We start from the raw sequence: 26,044 nt of genomic DNA, 5'->3' as shown, positions 1-26,044 counted from the left end.
CATTATAAGCTCTGTGCAAATTGCTTTATGAAATCCAGGGTGATTTTCAAAAGATGAAATGGAGTCCGGGTTTGGTTTTTTTGAGACAAGGTCTCATTATTTAGTCCCAGCTGACCTGGAGCTCTATATAGGTCAGGCTGGCCTCAGAGTCCTTGAAATTGACTGCCTCTGCCTCTCAAGTCCTGGGAATTGAACTTGGATCAGTTGTCAATCTTGATGGCAGTCGCCTTTATCCCGTGAGCCATCTCAAAGTTCATTGCTTCATCATTTTGCATTTTGAGGGAGGGTCTCGTGTAGTCCAGGCTATCCATGAGCACACTATGTTTGAACTCAGAATCCTACCTCTACTCCTGGGTGGAGCTGGGGCTCAGACAACCTTGTACTCTGGATCCGATCTCCATCCTCTAAGCTGCAAGGGAACAGCTGTGTGCTAGCATTGCCAGCCTTGAGCTTGGAGACTAAGTCCGAGCCTTCTGGATACTTCAGAGCATTTGGATCATCCTGCTTTATCCAGGAATGTCCAGATGCTGTTGGAGAGGCAGCAGCTGGAAGACCGTACCTCCACAATTGACATCAGTGAATAAACTATCTTTCTCCAAACCTGCTCTAGTGGCCAGCACTGCCAGGTTATACAGGCCTGCTCTCGTAACAGGAGAGATGCTCACCCTCTCAATCAAGCAGGAAATAGAAAGCAATCGTTTTCCGTGCACTTAGAAGGGCTAAACCCAGGGTACCATCCTCACTGCCACATAAGCCAGACTAGGGCTGTATACACCTGTAACCTCATCCTTGATGAGAATAAAGAATTTGGAGGATCAAGGCAATCCCTGTGACTGGTGAAAAAAAAAAAAAGGATTCTCACTGGCACCTTCCTGTGAGAGAGTGAGAAGGGGTCTCATATAGCCCAGGCTAGCCTCAACCCTCCCCCACAACTCAGGTGCTGGGATGACAGACATGCACAACCATGCCTGACTTACCCACTGCTATCTATTATGCATTCTAGGTAAGCACTTTACAAACTGAGCTATCCCCGCCCCCCAACTTTCAAATAGTTTAAGTAGACGTTTTCCAGCCCAATGGCCCTCGTCTGTGCAGGCGGCTATGCCGTCGAAGTAGAGGACAGGAAATCGCAGGCCGTATGTGCGCTGTACCTTGGTGGCAAACTTCGGAGTAGCAGAACAAACCTAAAGGGGATGGTCAAATAAAGCACGAGACCCCTGAGTTAAGGCAATGTTACCTCGCTGCCTACAGAATCTGCCAGAACTGCCCCACCACCAACACCACCACCAACACGCTGCCACCTTTAAAATCATGCCGGCAGTGCCAAGTCTCTACCTTCCGGCGTTCTGGGGGCTTCCAAATCACAGTTCCACTCAGTTCTGTTCCCATTCACTCAAGTTCAGGCGCCAGGCCTTTCTGACCCTTTCTTCTGAAACCACCACCACCACCACCCCACCACCACCTCACCCCCACCCCCACTACACGCACAGGGAATGTGAGCCTTCCGGCTGCTGTTCCCTGTAGATCTCTTGGATGTCACTGAGTCCCCGCACTTCTGTGAGTTCTCATAAAACATTCCTGGGATTCCTTGTGTTAGCTTCCAGCTGGGATCTGAGTTCCAGAAAAGCTGAGAATCCTTGCTCGGTCTTGGTGAGGTTACTGGGCTACTTGAAGATCTATTCATTTGGACACATTGTGGGTGTTCAATGGGCGCACATTACGCATTGCTCAGGAGGTTATAAGACCTCCTTGGAAATGCAATGTCTCCTACTCCATTCACAAGTAAACTGCGGGAGGTGGTTTACAGACTAGATTCCCTCCACAGGTGCAAGGCCAGTCTCCCACGTAAGCCCTTCAAAAAAAAAAAAAAAAAAAAAAAAAAAGTTTTTCCTAACTAAAAAGTGGAGATGCCGGGGATTGAACCCGGGGCCTCATACATGCAAAGCATGCGCTCTACCACTGAGCTACATCCCCTGACGGAAGGGTTTATTTTCCGGAATAAATAACAGAAATGAAACGCTTGCTGTTCTAAGATGTGAGTTTTTTGTTTTTGTTTTTGTTTTTTTCCGATCTTGATTTATGATGTTGGTGTCATGAACTGAAGCCTCGGAAGAAAGGAAAGGGGAGAGGAACAGAGAGAGAAGAGAGGGAAAGAGCTAGAGAAGAGGGAAGGAACCGTGAGCCCGTCGCTATCTGTGTCTGTCTTTCTTTCTTTCTTTCTTTTTCTTTTTTTTTTTTTTTTTTTTTTGGTTTTCCGAGGTAGGGTTTCTCTGTGTACGCCCTGGATATTCTGGAACTCACTCTGTAGACCAGGCTGACCTTGAACTCCTATCTGTGTCTTTCTATAGCAGCTTGTCAAGAAACAACCCGGTATGGCTTGTCCTCGTTAGTATAGTGGTGAGTATCCCCGCCTGTCACGCGGGAGACCGGGGTTCGATTCCCCGACGGGGAGGCTGACAGTGGCTTTTGCACTAGCACTTTTAGGAAATGGTAGATGTGTGTAGGAGGCTCTTGAAAAGACTCTTACCGTGCCTAACCATAATCTGCTTTCATCAACTTTATAGAGACCCCCTGGTCTCACTTACGAAGCAAGTCTGACCCTGGGTCAAACGCGAACTCCAAAAACGGCGCCCCTGCTGGCTAACGAGGCAGTCTCTGCTGAGAGCTTCCGTTTTTCTTAACCGTCTTACTCCATTTTTGCCCTGAAGATCGGTTTTTGTTTTCTTTATTTATTTTTAAAAGCCAAATAAAAGCATGCGTTGAGAAAGCATATATCAGTTGCCCATGTCTCGCCAGGGTTTTGTTTTTTAAATTCCTGGTTAACCTTGTAACCCCAGCAGGCCTTCATGTCCCCCGCTTCCATTTGGTTTTGTGTTTTGAGACAAGACTTTTTTTGCATCCAAACTGATTTTTTTTTTTTTTTTTTAGATTCATATTATTCTATGTACAGCAGTGTTTTGCCTGCTTGTGTGTATGTGCACTATGGGTGTGCCTACTGCTGGTAGATGTCAGTAGCAGGATGAGATCCCCTGAACCTGGAGTTGATGGCTGTGAGCCACTATGTGGATGCTGGGAATTGAGCCAGCCTGGACTACTACTGAGGTCAAGGCTATCCTGAGCAACTTAGTAAGGCCACTTCAAATTAACAATTTAAAAAGTTTGGCTGTGCTGGGTAGTGGTGGCGCACGCCTTTAATCCCAGCACTCGGGAGGCAGAGGCAGGCGGATTTCTGAGTTCGAGGCCAGCCTGGTCTACAGAGTGAGTTCCAGGACAGCCAGGGCTACACAGAGAAACCCTGTCTGCTTGTGTGCGTGTGTGACACGTGTCCTCACCCAGCCTCTCCTTCTCATAGGACTCATCCCAATAACTCCACACAGTTGTAGCCATTCCCCCTCAACACACTCACATACTCTTTAAAGATTTATTTATTTTATGTGGTCCTCTCAGAGCCCTTGGTTGTGAGCCACCATGTGGTTGGTGAAAATTGAACTCAGGACCATCTGGAAAGACCAACGGGCGGTGTTCCTAACGGCTGAGCCACCTCTCCAACCCAGATCTATCTATCTAGATATTTATTTATTTATTTATTTATTTATTTGCTTTATAGCTCCGCCTCTCCTTTCCTCCCAGTTCCCCCACCTCATGCCCCTCTCCCCATGCCTCCCTCCCCTTCTCCCGAGAAGCAGAGGACACCCCCCAACCTCCACACCCGGTAGATACCAACAAGCCCTGGTACATCAAGTCTTTGCAGGTCTAGAGACATTCTCCCCCACTGAAAGGCAAGAAAGGCAATCCAGTTAGGGGAACCGGATCTACAGGCAGGAAACAGAGCTCCAGCTGTTGGGAGACCCACATGAAGACCAAGCCACACATCTACATAGGTGCAGAGCCTAGGTCTAGTCCACATATACTCTTTGGTTGGTGGTCTAGTCTAAGTGAGCCCTGAATGGGGCCAGGTTATTTGACTGTTGGCCTTCTTGTGGAATCCTTGTCGCCTCTGGGTCCCTCAATCCTTCCTCTAACCCTTCCACAAGACACCCGAGCTCCGTCTAAAATTTGACTGTGGGTCTCTGCATCCGTTCCCATGTGCTGCTGGGTGGAGCCTCTCAGAGGGCTGTGGTGCTAGACTCCTGTCCCAAGCCTAGCAGAGTACCATTAACAGTGTCAGGGATTGGTTCACATCCATGGGTTGGATCTCAAGTTGGGTCAGCCATTCGTTGGCCGTTCCCTCGGTCTCTGCTCCATCTTTGTCCCTACACATCTTGTAGGCAGGACAAGTTGTAGCCATTCTTTAAAACTACAGTCTGACCTATTAGATATTGTCAGGGCTGGGACACATGACTTTTCGAGGGGACACTTAGGGACCTTGGTTTGCTAGATTTTTGCGTGTGGAAAGTTGACCATCTTTTCCATTTTCCACCAAACCATCATGTCAACGCTTGAGCATCATTCCTTCCCCCTCCCCGCCTCCCCCGCCCCCAACCCCAGATCAAGGCCATCAACAAGCCCCCTTCCTCCTTCTGAGTCCTCTTACGTCGCTTTCCAGGTCCTCTCTTGCAGGTGCGGCCCAAACACTACAGCTCCGGGTTGGACCACCACACCAGCCCTCATTCCTCCTGCGTGTGGTTGCCTCTCTAGCTCACCGCTCCACGCTCTCTGCAGCCACCTCGCAGACCTCACTTCCTGCCCTTGCTCCCCAGGACAAGCCTTCCGCATTCTGCTCCCCTAAGAGAAGGAAGCAGTCACTGTCCACCCCCATCTGTACCTGCCTTGTTTCCCCGTGATTCACAGCTGAACCTGTGTGCACAGATATGTAGACTACGCTTGGAAGCCGGATGTGAGTCGGGTGTGGCCCTGCCCAGGCAAAACCTCATCCCAGGGATTGTTTGCTGGTACCCCTGGCCGCCCGACAGCTGGCTGCATTCAGAAATGACCCGGCTCCTTCTCCGAGAGGAGAGTGGGAACAGAAGGTTCAGATCTTTGAGCCAAGATCATTCGAGCGTTTGTTACTCAACAACAGGCCAGCTTACTTCCAGCTAATAGGGAATAAAATTGCAGTGGATAATAAGATCCTGGGAATTCCTGAAGGACCCTCGTGTATAGTGGTCTTAGGGGATGCGCAGGGACCACAGCACACCGGTAACCCAGAAATGAGACGGGTAGTGTGAATGAATTTCTGGGTATCGAGTGAATTTTTCTAGGCATCTAAGTTTGGAAAAGCCAAGGACTCCAAGCCTTAGAAACGACAAGGAGGACAGAAAAAACGAGCCGGTAGCAACAGCCGCCGAAATAGCTCAGTTGGGAGAGCGTTAGACTGAAGATCTAAAGGTCCCTGGTTCGATCCCGGGTTTCGGCAGCTTGTACTTTTCCTGCTTTTAAAAATTCGCAGTTTATTAAAATGTTTTCGATTTCTTTCTACATAAAATTCTGGAGCTTCGTACCCGGTCGCAGAAGGCTCTGGAAATTTACTACCCTGTTCCCTTTAAGAGTGAATAAACGTGTTCCTTAAAGTAAATACCCATTTTCCGCACATGCGCACTCGCATGATGATGATTCTCTGTGATGTTTGTTGTTGTATGCTGGTGTATTTATTAATGTTGCACTCTAAATCCGGGTGGCAAAATAAAAACATAAGTAGGAAAGGCCCATTTGAAGAGCGCGATTCAATCAAATCAATTTATTACGTTACGGCATTCAAAGAATCTTAAAGGAGCTTCTTGCCAGGCCGAAGCTCAGCTCTCTTCCTCGTTAGTATAGTGGTGAGTATCCCCGCCTGTCACGCGGGAGACCGGGGTTCGATTCCCCGACGGGGAGATTGTTACTTTTTTTTTTTTTCTTTTTTTTTTTTTTGGTCACCAACTCTTGTGTTAAATAGGTCTTCCAACCTATTTAAACTCTTCAATGTTCACGAGTACGTTCAGCCTGCTGTAGATTAAGCACACCTATTCTCCTTCGTAGTGTACACGATCTCAGCCTGGGTAGCAGATCGCAAGAAAGACCCTGTTATCCAGCTGCGGTCCTTCGGTGTCCTTGATCCCCAACAGGAACAACACGGAAACCCAGACCCAGCTCACTCTGCGGCCCGCACTGCGTCTCCTTCTTTCTCCAGACCCTACCCGGGCCTTCTAATATCTGTGAATTTGAGACGTTTTCTTGTCCCTCACACAATTGTACATCCTTCCGAATTGTCACCATCCTTGCGTTCATTTATTCCCTCGTGGGCCCCTTTAGAGGAATTGAGTGGTCAGTAAAACAAAGAGCGAAATCAGGAGAATTGGGAACTGCCTCAGCTCGTGATCAAGCCTACAGGCTCCGTTCTTGTTGACTGTCTCAGTGAGCAGCCTGGGTTGAGTGTGTCTATGGTCTCCAAGTTCCACACGAGGCTCAGAGAGGTCAGGTAACCTCAGCTGCTATGCCCAGCATTCTTACAGACGACGTCAGGCCCCCGTTGCTGTGAGAGCACTGATAGGTATGAATAGCAGGTCATTTGAGGGTACATTATCTACGCCGGAAATAATAGGCAATCCCGGGGTGCAGCCCTGAAAGTTTGGGGGGTCTCTCCTCTCGGCACCCAGTCAAAACAACAGCCCCTCTCTTCACTGAGAAGAGTTTGCATTCTTGCTCCAAATTTGAGCCGTGATGGTGAGGTCTCAAACTGTTCGGCCATTTTCATATCCAGAAAATTCTTCCAGAAGGCGGGGAAGGCGTGAGGGGATGGGGCGGAGGCGGAGCAGTTTTCAAGCAAGCTTATAAACTCAGTCCTCGTGGTTGGAAAGCATCTCAAGTGTGAGGAAGCAGAGAATTCTGGGAGAGGGACATTGGGGTCAAGTCCATATTTATTGGGGAATTTATGTATTTTTTAATTTATTTTTACTTTGTGTTTGTTTTTTGAATCGGGTAAAAGCTTATTTTATATCAAGTTAATACTGAACACTTTTCATTAAAAGAAGAGGTAAAATTTATATTGCTAAGTCCTTAAGACTCCTTTAAATAAACACAATTTTAATTTAAAAAGAACTAGAAAAAAAACACAAACCGTACTAAAAGGTTTTACAGAAGCGCTGCAGAGCGGTCGGGGGATGTAGCTCAGTGGTAGAGCGCATGCTTTGCATGTATGAGGCCCCGGGTTCGATCCCCGGCATCTCCACCATTTTTTTTATTTTATTTTTTCTGTTTTGGGGCCATTTCTGTCCCTGGGTCTTTGCGATTGAATATCACCAGGAAAGACTCAGAATTGTACATTCATTCTTACTCTGAAACCTATAAAAATGCAACTATGCGTCTCTGGGAGGGTCATAAGAGAGAAGGCAGCAAGGTCAAGTGATGACCGATGACCCCGGTGGTTTGATTATTGAACCGATGCAAAGGTAGAGAGAGGACCATCAGGGGAATTTGCATTTCGTAGCTCCGGGACACTGATCCCCGAGGCGCAAGAGTGCAGGGCACTAGAATTTCAGCTGCCCATCTCGAGGTCCAGCTGCCCCAGCCGGGGCCCGATTTTGCGCAGCAGGTTCTGTACCTGATAAGAATGAATGACGTACGCAGGGCGCTTTTCTTAATCAGAGATGCACGGTACTTATGCGTCTTTACCATTCAAGTAAAGGTGCACTTTAATAAAAATAAAATAAAATATTCCACAGGTGCTACACAATCCGATTGACAGCACAGTGGCAAGGAACTCACTGTCACCACTTGCCTGTCATGTGACTGGACTTGTCCTCGACTGTCCTTGGCACCCACTGGGCCTTGTACTCGCAGAGGTCACCTGCCTCTGCCTCCTTAATGCTGGGATTAAAAGCATGCACCTCCTTGGCTGGTCTTGTATTTTATTTTTAAGTTGTTACTTTGTATTTTATTTTATGTGTATCGGTTTTGGGGGTGGGGGTGAGGGGGTTGTTTTGTTTGTTTGTTTGTTTGTTTGTTTGTTTGTTTCGAGACAGGGTTTCTCTGTGTAGCCCTGGCTGTCCTGGTGTATCGGGTTTTGACTGCATATTTCTGTGTACGTCTGTGTGAAGTGTCCTCAGAGGCCAGAAGGTGTTGGATTCCCCTGGAACTAGAGTTACAGATGGTTGTGAGCAACAACACATGGGTGCTGGGAACTGAATCTAGCAGCCAGTGCTCTTAACCACTGAGACAGCCCCATACAATGTATCGGTACCATAGTCACCCCTCACATTGCCCCTCCAATTCCTCCACACTCGTCCTATCCCCATGCCCCCCTTCCAGTTCTATGTCCCCTCCCCCCAACCCCTCATGTATATATGTGTAAACTCACAGAGTCCAATTTGTGCTCCAACGGATGGGGCATTCACTGGAGAACAGTTAGCCTACAGACAGGCACCCTCCCTTGCAGTGGACCAGTGGACCGGAGGTTATCCGCGGAGATCTCTGGCCAGGCCGGGTGGGAAAGTTCAAGCAAAGGAGAAAGGGCAAGAATTGCCTCGGCCACTTCTGCTCCACTTCCGCTGCCGTCGTTGCTCTTGCTAATGTTGCCCCAAGAGCAGGCAAAGCTCCTACCACCCCTGCAGGGTCTCCGGGGCTTCTAGCCTTAGCTCAACTTTACCAAGCTTCCACTCACGGTTCACCGCCCCGCACCTTGCAAGCAGCGATTAACAATCCATGGCTTGCCGGGCGTTGGTGGCGCACGCCTTTAATCCCAGCACTCGGGAGGCAGAGGCAGGCGGATTTCTGAGTTCGAGGCCAGCCTGGTCTACAGAGTGCGTTCCAGGACAGCCAGGGCTACACAGAGAAACCCTGTCTCGAAAAACCAAAAAAAAAAAAAAAAAACAATCCATGGCTCCCCATCCTCCTTCTCTATCACTACCAGAATGTGACTAGGGTTTCACAATATAGCTATGGCTGGCTTGAAACTCACTGTAGAAGAGGCTAGTCTTGAACTCACACTCAGAAGGTGTGCGGGGAGGTCTACTCCTATTAACATAACTGGAGCCATTTTTACATTCAGTCTCCATTTTGCTCAAAAGGTGAAATCAGGTTCTCAGACTCCGTTTCCCTGAAGTAATTCGTAACTGACAACTAATATTTTCTCATAAAAGGTCATAAGGCTATGGTTATAATTAATACTCATGCTCTGTTACCTTAATACTCCAAAAAGCCTCTACTCATCACCTCCGGTACCACACCTAGGACCAATCACCTTAGCTTCAGTCTAGTTAGCCAAAATGTAATACTGCTCCCGCCCCCAGACCCCTTGACTTCAGAACCTCTGAACGTGATTTTTCCTATAAGCAGCCTGCCCAGACAGCAAACCAACATCACAGTTTGGTTCCCGAGTCCTCTGTGACCCTGATTGATCAGTCTTGCTGTGTGTGTTTAATAAATGGTGTGTGTGTGTTTAATAAAAAATAAACCTGCCATGTGGGTCCTCTCCTCCTACTCTCTCTCTCCTCCTTTCCTACTCTCTTTCCTCTCTCTCCCTTCCCTCCCCCTCCATCTCTCTCGCCCATCCCCTGCTCTTTTCCTTTCTCTTGAAAGAGTCTATACAGCCCTGGCTGTCCTAGAGCTCACTGTATAGACCAGGCTGGCCTCAAAACTCACTTGAGATCTGCCTGTCTCTGCCTCCCGAGCGCTGATTTTTTTTTTTTTTTTTTCGAGACAGGGTTTCTCTGTGTAGCCTTGGCTGTCCTGGAACTCACTCTGTAGACCAGGCTGGCCTCGAACTCAGAAATCCGCCTGCCTCTGCCTCCCGAGTGCTGGGATTAAAGGCGTGCGCCACCACGCCCGGCCCGAGCGCTGAAATTAAAGGTGTGCACCACCAGCTTGCTTTTTTACTTTCTTAGTTTCTCCTGTTCTATCACCCTACCACAGCTATTCATAAAACCCCTTTTGCTTCTTTTGGACTCCCTAGTTTCTTACTGATAATTCATATGCATCTATAAAAATTCAAATCTCAGATCCCCACATAAAAGAGATTTTTTTCTTTCTTAGCCCAAGCTACTTCACTTAATATACTACTTTTCAATTCCATTCATTGTCCTACAAACTGAATAACTTTGTTTTTCTTTTTGGCTGAGTGTCTTTTATTAATCCTTTGACAATGTCACACAGGTAAGCAATGACTCTTGATACTATTAATTCCCAACTGTTCCCCTCCCCCCTCCCAACACTCCCCAGCCACATTCCTCTCTCCCCTTATGACAAAGCTTTTCTTCATTATTTTAAAGGATTTATTTGTTTGTATGTGTGAGTATGCTTGCCTGCATGTATGTCTGTGCCCCACCTGTGTGTCTAGTGCCTCAGGAGACCAGAAAAGGGCGTGGAATGCCTTGGAACTGGAGCCAGCTCTCTTTCTTACCCACTGACCATTTCCATGGCCTGTTATTAGCATATCTGAGACAGGGTCTCAACTCTGTAGCCCTGGCCCAGACCTCACTGAGTAGACCAGGCTAACCTCAAACTCAGAGATCCAACTGCCTCTGACTCCCGGGCAGTTTTTATTTTTGAGACAAGATGGCTGGTATAATGTGACTCACCACTGAGGGGCTGACACACTGGCTTCATGCCGTTGGCGAGGGAGGGTTCCTTTTCTCTAACGACAACAAGATTGAAAAGAAGTTGATGGTTATTTTTAAAATGGTCTGTCTGGTCTGACAGGAAACTAATGACCTGCTTCTGTTCTACCTCTTGTCTTTTACCTCATGGATAGTCAGGACAAAGGAAACCACCAGGAGGGGCCATCATTTCCAAAGGCTAGTGCTAAGAATGGGATTTCTCCCGAGAGTCATGAATCTTTGAAAATATGCTTCCTTCCTTCCTTCCTTCCTTCCTTCCTTCCTTCCTTCCTTCCTTCCTTCCTTCTTTCCTTCCTTTCTTTTGTTTGTTCATTCCAACTAATGGTCATTTTTTAACAGTAAAATAATTTTAAAATTAATATTTTCAGTTAGCACGTGATCTACCTGGTTTCATAAAGGCAAATCCACACATGTGTGTCATTCATTATATGTTGCTCCTACCCCCTAGCCCCTCTTTATTTTATTTAGTTTTTAAATTTTCTTTTTGTTTGTTTGTTTGTTTGTTGGGTTTTGTTTGTTTGTTTGTTTCTTAGTGTAGCCCTGTAGACCAGGCTGGCCTACTCTGAGATCCACTTGCCTCTTTTTTTTTTTTTTTTTTTTTTTTTTGAGACAAGGTCTCTTAGTCCATAGTAAGCTGGAACACATCATCATAGCTCAGCCTCCCAGATTCTAGACATACAGGCATGAACTACCCCTAGCTTAAAATAAAATGCAGCAGTTGGAAAAACATGTTTTTACCAGGTAGCAGTGGCATTGACAGTGGCGGTGGTAGTGGCAGCAGTAGCCGAGGCAGCAGGGGCTAAAGGGTTCCAGGACAGCCAGGGCTACACAGAAACCCTGTTTCAAAAATCCACATATGTGGCTGGGCAGTGGTGGCACACACCTTTAATCCCAGCACCTGGGAGGCAGAGGCAGGCAGATTTCTGAGTTGGAGGTCAGCCTGGTCTACAGAGTGAGTTCCAGGACAGCCAGGGCTATACGGAGAAACCCTGTCTCAAAAAAAAAAAAAAAAAAAAAAAAAATCCACATATGTGATGTACTTGTATATGGAGGGTGGCCTTGTTGGAATAGGTGTGTCACTGTGGGCACTGTGTCTTAAGACCCTCACCCTAGATGCCTGGAAGTCAGCCTTCTACTAGCAGTCTTCAGATGAAGAGGTAGAACTCTCAGCTATTCCTGTATCATGTCTGCCTGCATGCTGCCATGCTCCCACCTTGGTTTGAGCCTCTGAACCTGTAAGCCAGCCCCAATTGAGATGTTGTCTTTATTTAATTATTTATTTGGTTTTTCAAGACAGAGTTTCTCTGTATAGCCCTGGCTGTCCTGGAACTCACTCTGTAGACCAGGCTGGCCTCCAACTCAGAAATCCACCTGCCTCTGCCTCCCAGGTGCTGGGATTAAAGGCATGTGCCACCACTGCCTGGCCTGGTCTTTATAAGAGTTGCCGTGGTCATGGTGTCTGTTCACAGCAGTAAAACCCTAACTAAGACAGAAGTTGGTACAAGGAGTGGGATATTGCTGTGATAGACCTGACCATGCTTTTGCTGGGAAGAATGTGGACTTGGGGACTTTGGATTTGGAAAGCCATGGAATTCCTTAAGGGGGGGGGGGTTGATGGGCCATCCTAGTAGGAATATGGAAGACTTTGTTGCTGTGAGTGTCTTCAACTGTGCATACATGGCCCAAGAGGTTTCAGAAGAGAATTTCAGAATAGAGACTGATTTGGGGTATTTCTGTAAAGAATGTTGTAGATTGCTATCTATATGCAGGTGAGGACAGGTACAAGATAAGGTGAGAGCCAGTGATTGGGCAGTGGAAAAGGAAGGTGGGCTGAGATTTTGTTTTGTTTTGTTTTGTTTTCGAGATAGAGTTTCTCTGTGTAGCCCTGGCTGTCCTGGAACTCACTCTGTAGACCAGGCTGGCCTCGGACTCAGAAATCTGCCTGCCTCCTCCTCCCTTGAGATTAAAGGCCTGTGCCACTACTGCCCAGCAGTGCTGGTATCTTCTTAACATAATCACTGCTAATTTCTTAGCTCCTGCTCACCAGTATCAATTGTCCCAGTAGTCTTGTTCTCCTCTTGACTATCAAGCCTGAGCCAAATGACCAAAGCTGCTAAAGTCTGCTGGTTGTTTTATTACATTATCACCAGCTTTCTGTTTTCCAACTCCTTCACTGCCTAACCTTGGCTGTCCTGGATCTTGCTCTGTAGATTGACCTTGAACTCAAGAGATCTGCATACCTGTCTTCTGGGGTTAAAGGTGTGTACCACCATTCAAGGACTTAAACTTTCATTCACCTAGAACTTGCTCTGCCCCAGGCTGGCCTTGAACTCAGAGATCTACTTGGCTTTATCTCCTGGGATTAAAGGTGGGTACCACCAAGAGAAGAAGAAGAAGAAGAAGAAGAAGAAGAAGAAGAAGAAGAAGAAGAAGAAGAAGAAGGAGGAGGAGGAGGAGGAGGAGGAGGAGGAGGAGGAGGAGGAGGAGGAGGAGGAAGGAAGAAGAAAGGAAGAAGAAAGGAAGAAGGAAGAAGAAGAAGAAGAAGAAGAAGAAGAAGAAGAAGAAGAAGAAGAAGAAGAAGAAGAAGAAGAAGAAGAAGAAGAAGAAGAAGAGGCCAGCAACACTTTGGTGAAATCTTCTTGGAAGTGTTTTCTGAGAGCACAAAGAATCTATGTTCCAGAGATAGCCAAGTTTGTACCTTGTGCTGCAGCTGTATTTGGTACTGGTTTTGAAGACATGAAGGAGTTGTAAAGAGCCACTGAGGCTCACCAAGGAAGGCCATTAGTGAAGGCTGCAGTTGAGGATTTGAGGCTTGGCACCAAGAAGAGAGCCTATGACAGGCTATTGGTGAAGCCTAGTTGTAGCAGAAGACCCAAGTGTACTGGAGATGCCAGTACTATCTATGCATGGGATGATCACCAAGAACAGTAGTGGCAGTGGTAAGTGCTGTGGATCAACTTGAGCTTAGAGTGCTACAGAGGGCAGAGCTGGAGAAATGATGCCAGCCCTTGGGAGGAGCCCAGAAGATCATGTGTGGCTCCCAGACATTGGAACAAGAAGCTGGAATGTTGAAGTTGCCTTGGAGACCCCAAGATGTTTGAGGTGTCAGAGCTGTGGGCTATCTGCTGAGGAAAGCTGCTAACAGGGGGTAGTGAAAGAGGAAAAACTGAACTTTTCCTGAACTCTCTTACCCCTCCCATCCAGAGACTGTTCCCGGAGCACTCCTGAACTTTTTACCCCAAGGTACCCCCTCCCAATTGGAAACTGCTCCAGGAACATTTTTTAGATAAGGGTCTCCTGGAACAAAACCTAGTCCTACCCCTCCTAACTGAAGACTGTTCCAAGAACATTTTTGAGATAGGGGCCTCCTGGTACTACCCCAGAATGTTCCAATAGATCGAGTACATTGCCAAAATATAGGACACGACCCCTTGGTTATGTAAAGCCCCTTGGCAGAACACCTTAGTGACGCAAATTTGTACTTTCCCTGCCCTGCTCCCCCCTTACCCTTCTCCTATAAAAGCCTGTGACAAGTCTGGGCCAATTGTCGGATCTCCTCTGCACCTTGCTGGGTGTATGAGATTCGACCCCAGAGCCTCTGGTATATGTGCTTTTTATGTGCTTTCTTGTCGTTGCTGTATTAAATCTTACTCTCTATACATCTTAAGTTCGGTCTCAGTGTCTTCTTGGGTGCGCGGCTGCCCCGAGGCTTGAGTGAGTGTCTCCCTTTGGGAGTCTTAGAGTCTTTCATTAGAACCAGCCCAGGAGAAAGAAGTTTGTTGCAGTCAACAAAGATGAAAAGGGAGTTGGAGATCTGAACACTGCTTTGAAATCAGACATGGAGATGCAGAGTTTGAAGTTTGTCCAGTTGGTTTCTTGTCTTGCTTTGGGGATTACAGTTAAGTGATTGAAAGAATCTCAGAAGAGACTAGAACTTTGGACTTTTAACATTGATAACATTATTGAGACTATGGGGACTCTGGAAGTTGGGCAAAATGTGTTTTGAATTATGCTATGTTTAGGTGTGGCCTCCATAGACTCATATGTTTGAACAAGTCTATGGGAGCCAGGGAGTGGAATGTGATGGTTTGTATATGCTTGGCACAGGGAGTGGCCATATTAGGAGGGTGGCCTTGTTGGAGTAGGTGTGTCATTGTGGGCACTGTGTCTTAAGACCCTCACCCTAGATGTCTGGAAGTCAGTCTTCCACTAGCAGTCTTCAGATGAAGATGTAGAGCTCTTGGCTCCTCCTGTATCATGTCTGCCTGAATGCTGCCATGCTCCCACCTTGATGATAATGAACTGAACCTCTGAACCTGTAAGCCAGCCCCAATTAAATGTTGTCTTTATAAGAGTTGCCTTGAGCTGGGCAGTGGTGGCGCACGTCTTTAATCCTAGCACTTGGGAGGCAGAGGCAGGCAGATTTCTGAGTTCGAGGCCAGCCTGGTCTACAGAGTGAGTTTCAGGACAGCCAGGCCTATACAGAGAAACCCTGTCTCGAAAAAACAAAACAAAACAAAACAAAAAACAACAACAACAAAAAAAAAACAAGCCAGGCAGTGGCAGTGGTGGTGTATGCCTTTAATCCCAGCACTTGGGAGACAGAGGCAGGTGGATTTCTTGAGTTTGAGGCCAGCCTGGTCTACAGAGTAAGTTTTGGACAGCCAGGGTTACACAGAGAAACCCAGTCTCCAAAAAACAAATAAATGAATAAATAAAAAATGAGGAGTAAGAACAACATATAGTAACATATATGCATGAATGTGCTTTCGTGAAACCTGGTAGTTCATAATACTAACCAAAAATATTAACTATAAAATTATTTTACAGCTTAAAAAAATCTATTAGATGTCTGTGAATGGTGGATTTCAAGGAAAGATAGAAGGATGGGTGTCAAGGGCTGGGAGAGGGGTGAGCTAAACATTTAATTGGGGTGGTTCCAGGTGTGAAAGATGGGCGCCATGGCTCAGTTTTGTATCTCAACACTTAGAAGGCTGGTGCAGAAGAGTTACCTGGAGTTTGTGATCAGCCTGAGCTATCTAGTCAAAGGACAATATAAACCTCATGTGGTGTCTCCATTTTAAAGACCAGGCCTGATTTAAAAAAAAGGGGGGGGGGCATAGGGCACCAGTTTCAGGAATACACCATAAGTCCCAGAAGCTAAGTCATAAGACACCAGCTCTAGGAACAGACCATAAAATCCAGAACAAGATCATAAATCCCCCTCCCAAAGGACAGCCTGAGGATAACCACAAAAATGGGGAAAAAGTTTATCTCAGAAGGTCAGCTATACTGGGTGGCCCTATCTCATCACATGACATAGGAATGCAGACCACTGACCACCTGTGACCCCCTAACACCCACCGATGAAATGTTTGGTTCCCAGCCCCTACAGGGCAGCTCGAGATCATATATAATAACTCCAGTGCCCGTGAATTCCTCACTTCCTTCTATCAGATTCTCCGTGCACATGGTGCCCAGACCATACATGCAGGCAAACACCCGTACACAGAAAGTAAAAAAGAATTAAACCTCTAGACAAACAGGGGCCATGGAGATGGCTTAGTGAATACTATGGTAGCTACAAGTTCAACCCCACGCGTGACTCCACACGGTTGATCTTCAGTTTCCACATGCATGTCATAACACGCAGCCCACAGCTCCACCCCCAATAATACACAAATAAAAATAAAATGTTTTCTAACTTTTGCCAGGCGGCGGGCAGTGGTGCACAGCTTTAATCCTGAACACCTGAAATTCCAGAACCTGATGGATCTCTGAGTTTGAGGCCAGCCTCGCCTACAGAGTGAGTGCCAGGAGAGCCAGGGCTGTTGTGTTTTATAAAAAGATAGAGAAGGAAGGAATATGTTTGTAGGAGGTGAGGTATGGTGTCGGGGAAAGAGGTGCCTCTGCAGGCCCATGCTGCGGCATTCCTTCCCCCTGAGGGACCAGCCACGCTCATTTTATAGTATAGAATAAAGTTTATTCAGGACATGGGGAGGGGAGTTGAGGGATTAGAGATAAAGGCAGAGAGAGAGAGAGAGAACACGCAAAGTAGAGGCCGGCCATGAGCACATGGGGGGGGATCAGAGAGAGAGGGGGAAGGGGGTGAGGAAGCAGGAGCAAGAGAAAGCAAGAGTGAGAGGAAGGGGCAAGCGGCCCCTTTTATAGTGAGTCAGGCATACCTGGCTGTTGCCAGGTAACCGTGGGGCGGCGCCTATACTAAACGCCAACAAGGGCTATACAAAGAAACCTCGTCCTAGAAAAAAAAAAAAAAAGAAGGAAGCTGTTTTAATTTAGGCTTATGCGTGGTGTGGGGGTCCACAAAGTGTGGGAAAGGGCTCTTCTGGGGTGTGTGTGATGATGCAATAGAATTGAGATGGGATTTGAAGTCTCTCCAGGGTTGCTAGGAAACCTCAGGGAGCCGACTGGGTGGCTCCTAAGGGTGCCTGCCTGGGGTTGCAATCGCTAAGACCTCTGTCAAGCCCACAGCAGTAGGCCATGCCCAAGATCATAAGTATCAGGTCTTAAGCCTGGTTCCCTGCTACTCTAGCATAAAGTATCTGAATAAATATGAAGGCAGTCTAAACTCTGTAGAGTCCGCCTTTGCAAAAAATACTAGCTGTATTGGGTCTCATTTACGTATTTGATTTTACTGGTTAAGGTCAGGCCTCAGCTCCGGAAGCAGAGAAACCTACATCCCGTTTAGGAACTAAGGTAGACCGGCTGGAATCAGAGAGCCTCAGCTCACACAGGACCCATCCTGGGATCTACACGTTTCTAATTTTGGAAAAATTTGAAGAATGACTTGGTTTGGGTTTTTATTGTTATTGTTGTTTGTTTGAGGGCTACATACAAAGAAACCGGACCTTGGGGGCACACCAAAAAAAGAATAAAAAACCGCATAATGCACAGAGCTGGTGTCTGCTCTTGAGGGTGGGCCACGGCTGAGCCAAGTCCGGCTTCTCTATGCTTGTTCATAAACAGGAAGCAGAACACTGCGCCCTGTTTTTCTCCCTCCCTTTGCTCTACAAGCTGAGGCCTGCCCTTGGCCTTGGTCACCTCGTCTGGTGAGCTAACCCGTGGCAAAACAGACTTCTGGCTCCACACTTCCTTATGAGGAGAAAAACACCACCAACTGACCCTTGTGCTTTGTCCCGTCCCCTATTACCGAGTCCAGTCACACACCAGGTGTGACCTTCAGACCGGGATGACCCAGCTGCAGGGACCTACAGGCGGCAGCCACCCATCTCCCCCCACTCCCCACACCCGTCACGCAGCTGGGGGCCTAAGCCCAGAACAGCCCATTTCGCGTAGGCGGCCTCAGCCAATCCCTCTCTGTTGCTGGGGCCCTTTCTCGGTCCCCATTGGTGCCGGCTGGGAAGCGGTCGTCCCTGGTCACCTGCAAAGGACGGATCTGGGTGTGGAACGAACTGCAGAAGGAATCCAGTGAGTCACGGGGCTTCTAGCACATTCTAGCATATCCCCCCCCCCCCCCCCGCACTAGGTCAGGAGGTTTGGGACTTTAGGGCTGTGACTTGATACCTAAGTCCTTGAGGCCAAGTAGGACATGGGACATTGGAGACCTTTTCAGAAACTAGACCAGCAGCTGCCATTAATCTGCTCCCAGGTTCTCTGTAAGGGAAATCTGAGGACACAGAGTTCCATATGGGTGGCAGTGCCTGTCACTGTGACTTGTCTATGAGTGTCTCTGGCATCTGTGACTAGTATTATTCCCCTCCTTAACCCTCAAGGGATGTAACAAACTTACTGGGTGGCTCCTGGCTAAGAAGCGGCTGTGCCCGGGAGCAGCAGCCAGCTCTGAGGGGGAAGCCATTTGCTCCTGTCTTGGCTGCCTGTGCCCTTTAAGAAGTAGGTCAGAACATCAGAACAGTATGTTGTAAGAACATACTGTGGATGGGTTATTAAAAACAAAACAAGGAGCTGATATTAGGATGCAAAGTGAATAAAAAAAAAAAAAAAAGAATTAAAAAAACAAAAAAACACCCCAGCAGTGGTGGTGCAGGCCTTTAATCCCAGCACTTGGGAGGCAGAGGCAGTTGAATTTCTGAGTTCGAGGCCAGCCTGGTCTACACAGTGAGTTCCAGGACAGCCAGGTCTACACAGAGAAACCCTGTCTCGGAAAACAAAAACAAAAACAAAAACAACAACAACAAAAAAAAAACCAAAAAAAACAACCAAACCAACAAAACAAAACAAAAAAACATTGTATGTATGAAATTCTCAAAGATTATTTTAACCTATATATATTTTACTAGGGGTACCACACTCCCCCCAGCTTTCAGGAGGCAGAGGCAGGAGGAGTTCTGTGAGTTCAAGGCCAGCCTCCTCAGTTCCAGAACAGCCAGAGCTACACAGAGGAAACCCTGTTTCAAAACTAAAACCCAAACCAAACCAAACCAAAAAATCCATGTGTCGATTTTCAGAGAATTTATCCTTGGAGTCAAAAATATTTTCTTCTCTTGACAGAAAGTAGCATTCATTACTACATGTAGCCATAGGTTTCCGTATGATACACATTTTCCTCGTGGTTGTTGGACAGTAGGTCATGTAGTTCTTCTACACTAGGTACTTTCTTCTTACCCCAGAGCCTTGAGGATCTCCTCCTTTCAAGCTCACCTTGGCCAGGTCCAGGCATCAAGCTTGGCTTCTTCCTCACCCCTACCCCCACCCCCACTTCTGAAATTAGGGCTGCCTGGCTCTGAATCTTCTAGACTCTGGAAAAAAACCTGATGCCACAAAGCTGGTGACTCAGCCAAGAAACAGGAATCACGAGGCTGAAGCAAAGCCACAGCCAAATATAGCATGGTGTGGCTGGAAGCCTGAATCGCTTTAGAACCAACTTCAGTGTTTTCTTCCCTTCTTCAAACTTCTGTCTGAATTCTAGAAAGAACTGACCTGCCCAGAACTCTGCCTCAGAAATCACCGTGGCTTCCCAGAAACCCGGAGAATGACATTTTAATTTTACAGTGGCATATATCCTCGATTCATGGGGAAAAAAAACCACAGAAAATAAAGTCTATTCCGAACAACACCTGCAGTTAAGGTGTATTTTGAACAATACTTCTGATCTTGAATGTTTATGAATTCCTAAACCAGGGAGACAGACAGGCCTGAATTCTCAGTGTCTGGGTGGTAGAGGCAGGAATATCAACTGCAAGTTAGAACCCAGCCTGATCTATGTCATGAGTCCCAGGGTAGCCAGAGCTACATATGGGAACCCTGTCTCAAAAAAAAACTCAAAAAAATGCTGAGATTAAAGGCATTTAATAGTGTGTCCATCTAAGTGTGTGCCACATGTATGTGAGTGCCCCTAGGGACATTGGACCCCCCTGAAGCTGGAGTCACAAGCTAGCTGTCTGACAGGGTTGCTGGGTATTGAATTCATGTACTCTGGAAAAAGACCTCTTCCTACTAGGGAGCCATCTCTCCCCCTCAGGGATTCAATTCTTTTTTTTGTTTGTTTGTTTTTCGAGACAGGGTTTCTCTGTGTAGCCCTGGCTGTCCTGGCACTCTCTTTGTAGAGCAGGCTGGCCTCGAACTCAGAAATCCGCCTGCCTCTGCCTCCCAAGTGCTGGGATTAAAGGCGTGCGCCACCACGCCCGGCCAGGGATTCAATTCTTACCTTCTAAGGTCTTAGGCCTTACATTTCAAAAACCTGAATAATTTGAATCGTATAAGTGGGATATATACTTGCTGTAATCTGAACACTGTACTACACATGCACATTTGTGCTTTTTTTGTTTTTGTGGGGTTTTTTGTTTGGTTTTTGGTTTTTCAAGTCAAGTGTAGCCCTGGCCATTCTGGAACTTGATCTGTAGACCAGACTTGGGAAGCAGAGGCAGGAGGACCTATGTAAACTTGAGACCAGCCTGGTCTACATAGCATATTCCAGGACAGGATAGGCTACACAGAGAACCCCCCATCTGAACAACAAAAATAAAAAATCAGGGCTTCAGTGGGTTCAGTCTCAGAATATGAACAACAAATATGAACATTTGGAAATTTTGACCTTTACTTAGTGACAAGCACATAGAAAACATAGAACCTTCTCGAATCCAAGGACACAAGGTTTAGGAAAAATCTGGAAAGATCAGGTTCTGCTGGGCTTCAGATTTCATGCCAACAGTTTTCAAGAACTGTGTAGACTGTCTGCTTTCCTTGACAAACTCAGATTCGTTTTTCCAAATCGGGGAGAGATTTCCTCCTTCATAGTTTTTTTTTTTTTAATTTATTAAAAACCCTTTGTCATTTTCCTTGTTCGGAGATTTGCACAGTCATCCACCCTGTCACTGTGCCAAAACAGTGAGGGTTGGGCACAGTGACCCGCCGGGGATGAGGGGATTGAGGAGGCGAGGTCACCAATGGGATCCCAGTGTGACAGGAGCCAAAGCCCTGGGTCCCCCTAACGCGGAAAGAAAACAGGGGTGGGGGGTGCTGGCCTGATTAGGGGCTCCAGGCCGCGAAGCCGCAGTGCGCCTGCGCCGAGGCCCGCTCCGGCCTCAGTGATCCCAGCCGTGTTTTAGCGCAGATCGCCTCACACGCGCTGATCCCTCCGCGGGTCGCCCGAGGTCGCAGCCCTGCCGCCCACACAAAGCCCCTCACTCTCTGGACGCCACCGTGAAACAACTCCACGAGAGGGGAACCTTGATGGTTTTAGCCTGTCGCTTCCGCTGCCGAGACTGGACCCGGCGTTACAAAGTAGTCCCCGACCGCATTGCCCGCGGAGGGACTGCGCGGGAGGGGGAAGGGCGGGGCTTCGGTGACTATATAAAGAGACGCCGGGCGTGTCGCAGCTAGTTCCGTGGAGACTGCGAGTTCCGTCTGCTCTTTGAGGACTGTCGCCACCACCGCTGGTGAGGAGAAAGCCGCCGCACCCGGCGGGGGACGGGAGGCGGGACGGGGAGAGAGGCAGCCCCGCGGCCCGGACGTTTGGTTCTCGTGGCCCGCGCGGACAGCGGCTGCCCGGAGGCGGAGGACTGGGCGGCAAGATGGCGGCCAAATGGAAGCCTGAGGGGGAAGACGCGCGGCCCTGACGCGCTGGACGAGGTTGGGGGAGGAAAAAGCAGGCCCGCGAGGCCGCTGCCCGCCGGTTAAGCCGGGGACGTCGGAGACTTTGGGGTGGGGACTGAATTCGGGTTGCGCGCCGTAGGAGCCTCTGCTGTGAGAGCCGCGGGGATTGGGCTGGCCGGAGAGGTCGACTGGCCCGGCGTTGGTCCGTCCGTTTGCGGAAAGACGGAAGTGCGATCGAGACCGGAAGGGGGTTGGGCGGCGGTTCAGCCTGCCTGGCCTGCCGCCCCCAGTGACGTCGCGGGTTGCGTGGCCTCCTAATGGATAGTGACGCCACTATCTTGACTTTAGCTTTCCCTCAGTTGTAGGACAGGGTTTGGGTCTCGGCCTCCGGTAGCCTCTCCAGAGTAAACAGGAACCGGAAATTCAGAGGGGAAATGTGAGCCTTTCTTGTCCTGTTTCGCTTTAAGAATGTCGCTGTACAGCGATGGCTACTGAAACTTGGGCGGGGGGAGGCTCGAGACAGGGTTTCTCTATGTAACCCCTGGCTGTCCTGGAACTCACTCTGTAGACCAGGCTGGCCTTGAACCCAGAAATACGCCTGCCTCTGCCTCCCAAGTGTTGGGACGTAAAGCGTGTGCCACCATTGCCCTGCGACAAGGGTGTTTTGTTTTTTTGTTTTTTGTTTTTTGGTTTTTTTTTTGGTTTTTCGAGACAGGGTTTCTCTGTGTAGCCCTGGCTGTCCTGGAACTCACTTTGTAGACCAGGCTGGCCTCGAACTCAGAAATCCGCCTGCCTCTGCCTCCCGAGTGCTGGGATTAAAGGCATACGCCACCACGCCTGGCCGACAAGGGTGTTTTTTAAACTGTCAAAACCTCTGCCTCTACCACCCCATGTGATGAGGTCCAAGGCCAGTACCACCACCCCAGACTAATTTTAATCGTTCAGACAAAAGTTTGGTGGTTTTGGGGGGTAAGGAGGGTTGAGGCAGGATCTCACAGTCTCTGGCTGACCTCCCAGTTAGAGATCTGCACAACTCAGTGTCCCCAGTGCTGAGGTCAGCGATAGGCATGGGCTCAGACTTCAGTTTTGCAATAGTAACTTGCTATGTTACCATTCTGGAACTGAATCCGGGACTTGGTAATTTTGCCTCCTAAGTGCTGTGGTTTCTGACTTTTTGGGAGAGTGTCCTCATAACCTCCCAGAGGTCAGGTTTTTTGCAAACTGTTCAAATTGACAGGAATTGACTTTCAGCTGTTGGCATACTGAAGTCTCCATCCTACAAATTTGGTAATACAAAAGGACTCACCATGCCTAGGTTTCTTAACTTTGTGAGTCAAGAATTTTATTTTCTTGATGGTTTTGCAGGGTGGGGGGTTGGAATCGAAACAGAATCTATGTAGAGAGAGACTTTGCTATTTAGACTTAACTAGCATCCAGTTGACGTATGTTGATGCCATCCCACAGATATCTGTGTCATTCCTGACCTGTGAATTGTTTTGTATATTTTGTGACAGACAATGCAGATCTTTGTGAAAACCTTAACTGGTAAGACCATCACCCTGGAGGTCGAGCCCAGTGACACCATTGAGAATGTCAAGGCAAAGATCCAGGACAAGGAGGGCATCCCCCCTGACCAGCAGAGGCTGATCTTTGCAGGCAAGCAGCTGGAAGATGGCCGCACCCTGTCTGACTACAACATCCAGAAAGAGTCCACCCTGCACCTGGTCCTTCGCCTCAGAGGTGGGATGCAGATCTTTGTGAAGACCCTGACAGGCAAGACCATCACCCTGGAGGTCGAGCCCAGTGACACCATTGAGAATGTCAAGGCAAAGATCCAGGACAAAGAGGGCATCCCCCCTGACCAGCAGAGGCTGATCTTTGCAGGCAAGCAGCTGGAAGATGGCCGCACCCTGTCCGACTACAACATCCAGAAAGAGTCCACCCTGCACTTGGTCCTTCGCCTCAGAGGTGGGATGCAGATCTTTGTGAAGACCCTGACAGGCAAGACCATCACCCTGGAGGTCGAGCCCAGTGACACCATTGAGAATGTCAAGGCAAAGATCCAGGACAAGGAGGGCATCCCCCCTGACCAGCAGAGGCTGATCTTTGCAGGCAAGCAGCTGGAAGATGGCCGCACCCTGTCTGACTACAACATCCAGAAAGAGTCCACCCTGCACCTGGTCCTTCGCCTCAGAGGTGGGATGCAGATCTTTGTGAAGACCCTGACAGGCAAGACCATCACCCTGGAGGTCGAGCCCAGTGACACCATTGAGAATGTCAAGGCAAAGATCCAGGACAAAGAGGGCATCCCCCCTGACCAGCAGAGGCTGATCTTTGCAGGCAAGCAGCTGGAAGATGGCCGCACCCTGTCCGACTACAACATCCAGAAAGAGTCCACCCTGCACTTGGTCCTTCGCCTCAGAGGTGGGATGCAGATCTTTGTGAAGACCCTGACAGGCAAGACCATCACCCTGGAGGTCGAGCCCAGTGACACCATTGAGAATGTCAAGGCAAAGATCCAGGACAAGGAGGGCATCCCCCCTGACCAGCAGAGGCTGATCTTTGCAGGCAAGCAGCTGGAAGATGGCCGCACCCTGTCTGACTACAACATCCAGAAAGAGTCCACTCTGCACTTGGTCCTTCGCCTCAGAGGTGGGATGCAGATCTTTGTGAAGACCCTGACAGGCAAGACCATCACCTTGGAGGTCGAGCCCAGTGACACCATTGAGAATGTCAAGGCAAAGATCCAGGACAAGGAGGGCATCCCCCCTGACCAGCAGAGGCTGATCTTTGCAGGCAAGCAGCTGGAAGATGGCCGCACCCTGTCCGACTACAACATCCAGAAAGAGTCCACCCTGCACTTGGTCCTTCGCCTCAGAGGTGGGATGCAGATCTTTGTGAAGACCCTGACAGGCAAGACCATCACCCTGGAGGTCGAGCCCAGTGACACCATTGAGAATGTCAAGGCAAAGATCCAGGACAAGGAGGGCATCCCCCCTGACCAGCAGAGGCTGATCTTTGCAGGCAAGCAGCTGGAAGATGGCCGCACCCTGTCTGACTACAACATCCAGAAAGAGTCCACCCTGCACCTGGTCCTTCGCCTCAGAGGTGGGATGCAGATCTTTGTGAAGACCCTGACAGGCAAGACCATCACCCTGGAGGTCGAGCCCAGTGACACCATTGAGAATGTCAAGGCAAAGATCCAGGACAAGGAGGGCATCCCCCCTGACCAGCAGAGGCTGATCTTTGCAGGCAAGCAGCTGGAAGATGGCCGCACCCTGTCCGACTACAACATCCAGAAAGAGTCCACCCTGCACTTGGTCCTTCGCCTCAGAGGTGGGATGCAGATCTTTGTGAAGACCCTGACAGGCAAGACCATCACCCTGGAGGTCGAGCCCAGTGACACCATTGAGAATGTCAAGGCAAAGATCCAGGACAAAGAAGGCATCCCCCCTGACCAGCAGAGGCTGATCTTTGCAGGCAAGCAGCTGGAAGATGGCCGCACCCTGTCTGACTACAACATCCAGAAAGAGTCCACCCTGCACCTGGTCCTTCGCCTCAGAGGTGGGATGCAGATCTTTGTGAAGACCCTGACAGGCAAGACCATCACCCTGGAGGTCGAGCCCAGTGACACCATTGAGAATGTCAAGGCAAAGATCCAGGACAAGGAGGGCATCCCCCCTGACCAGCAGAGGCTGATCTTTGCAGGCAAGCAGCTGGAAGATGGCCGCACCCTGTCTGACTACAACATCCAGAAAGAGTCCACCCTGCACCTGGTCCTTCGCCTCAGAGGTGGGATGCAGATCTTTGTGAAGACCCTGACAGGCAAGACCATCACCCTGGAGGTCGAGCCCAGTGACACCATTGAGAATGTCAAGGCAAAGATCCAGGACAAGGAGGGCATCCCCCCTGACCAGCAGAGGCTGATCTTTGCAGGCAAGCAGCTGGAAGATGGCCGCACCCTGTCCGACTACAACATCCAGAAAGAGTCCACCCTGCACTTGGTCCTTCGCCTCAGAGGTGGGATGCAGATCTTTGTGAAGACCCTGACAGGCAAGACCATCACCTTGGACGTCGAGCCCAATGTTACCACCAAGAAGATCAAACAGGAAGACAGACGTACCTTCCTCACCACAGTATCTAAAAAGAGCCCTCCTTGTGCTTGTTCTTGGGTTTGATGGGGGAGGTCTTAGTTTTCCCTATCTTCTAAGCTGTTAACAAGTTTCATTGCACTTTGAATAAAGTTCTTGCATTCCCAAAAATCTTCATTTGTTTTGTTGGTTGGTTCCTTGTATTGGGATGTAGAATCTATCATATCAAGTTTGTGTCATCAGTGTACCTATCAGGTAAGATAATGTTGGAATAGGGACTGTATGGTAAGTATTAGTTTTTAAAAGTATTTTCCAAAAACCTTGTTTCTCAGTGTGTAACCTTTTCTGTCCTGGATCTTCCTCTGCATACCAGTGTGACCTCGAATT

The 26,044-nt window shown here is 48.5% G+C and overlaps 1 protein-coding gene and 3 non-coding genes across 4 annotated transcripts; 3 read left to right on the top strand and 1 right to left on the bottom strand.

The window, feature by feature from the left end:
- Window positions 1–1,902: 1,902 nt before the first annotated feature.
- On the bottom strand, window positions 1,903–1,974 carry Trnaa-ugc (transfer RNA alanine (anticodon UGC)). The gene has a single exon. It is a non-coding gene; the product is annotated as a tRNA-Ala (tRNA).
- A 3,309-nt stretch (window positions 1,975–5,283) lies between these two features.
- Trnaf-gaa (transfer RNA phenylalanine (anticodon GAA)) lies at window positions 5,284–5,356 on the top strand. Its single transcript has one exon. It is a non-coding gene; the product is annotated as a tRNA-Phe (tRNA).
- A 1,719-nt stretch (window positions 5,357–7,075) lies between these two features.
- Trnaa-ugc (transfer RNA alanine (anticodon UGC)) lies at window positions 7,076–7,147 on the top strand. Its single transcript has one exon. It is a non-coding gene; the product is annotated as a tRNA-Ala (tRNA).
- A 14,140-nt stretch (window positions 7,148–21,287) lies between these two features.
- Ubc (ubiquitin C) lies at window positions 21,288–25,828 on the top strand. Its single transcript, XM_085837202.1, has 2 exons — window positions 21,288–21,409; window positions 23,081–25,828. The coding sequence occupies exon 2, from the start codon at window positions 23,084–23,086 to the stop codon at window positions 25,742–25,744; it is 2,661 nt and encodes an 886-aa protein (XP_085693328.1). The 5' UTR covers window positions 21,288–21,409; window positions 23,081–23,083; the 3' UTR covers window positions 25,745–25,828.
- Window positions 25,829–26,044: the final 216 nt, after the last annotated feature.

The sequence above is a fragment of the Mus caroli genome, unplaced genomic scaffold (assembly GCF_978045245.1).
Source record: "Mus caroli unplaced genomic scaffold, Mus_caroli_1 scaffold_4, whole genome shotgun sequence".
NCBI lineage: Eukaryota > Metazoa > Chordata > Mammalia > Rodentia > Muridae > Mus > Mus caroli.
This window is presented reverse-complemented; position numbering and strand designations above follow the sequence as displayed.

Excerpts from the sequence above, each read along its gene's own strand:
- Ubc (XM_085837202.1), top strand. The coding sequence starts at position 23,084 with ATGCAGATCTTTGTGAAAACCTTAACTGGTAAGACCATCACCCTGGAG.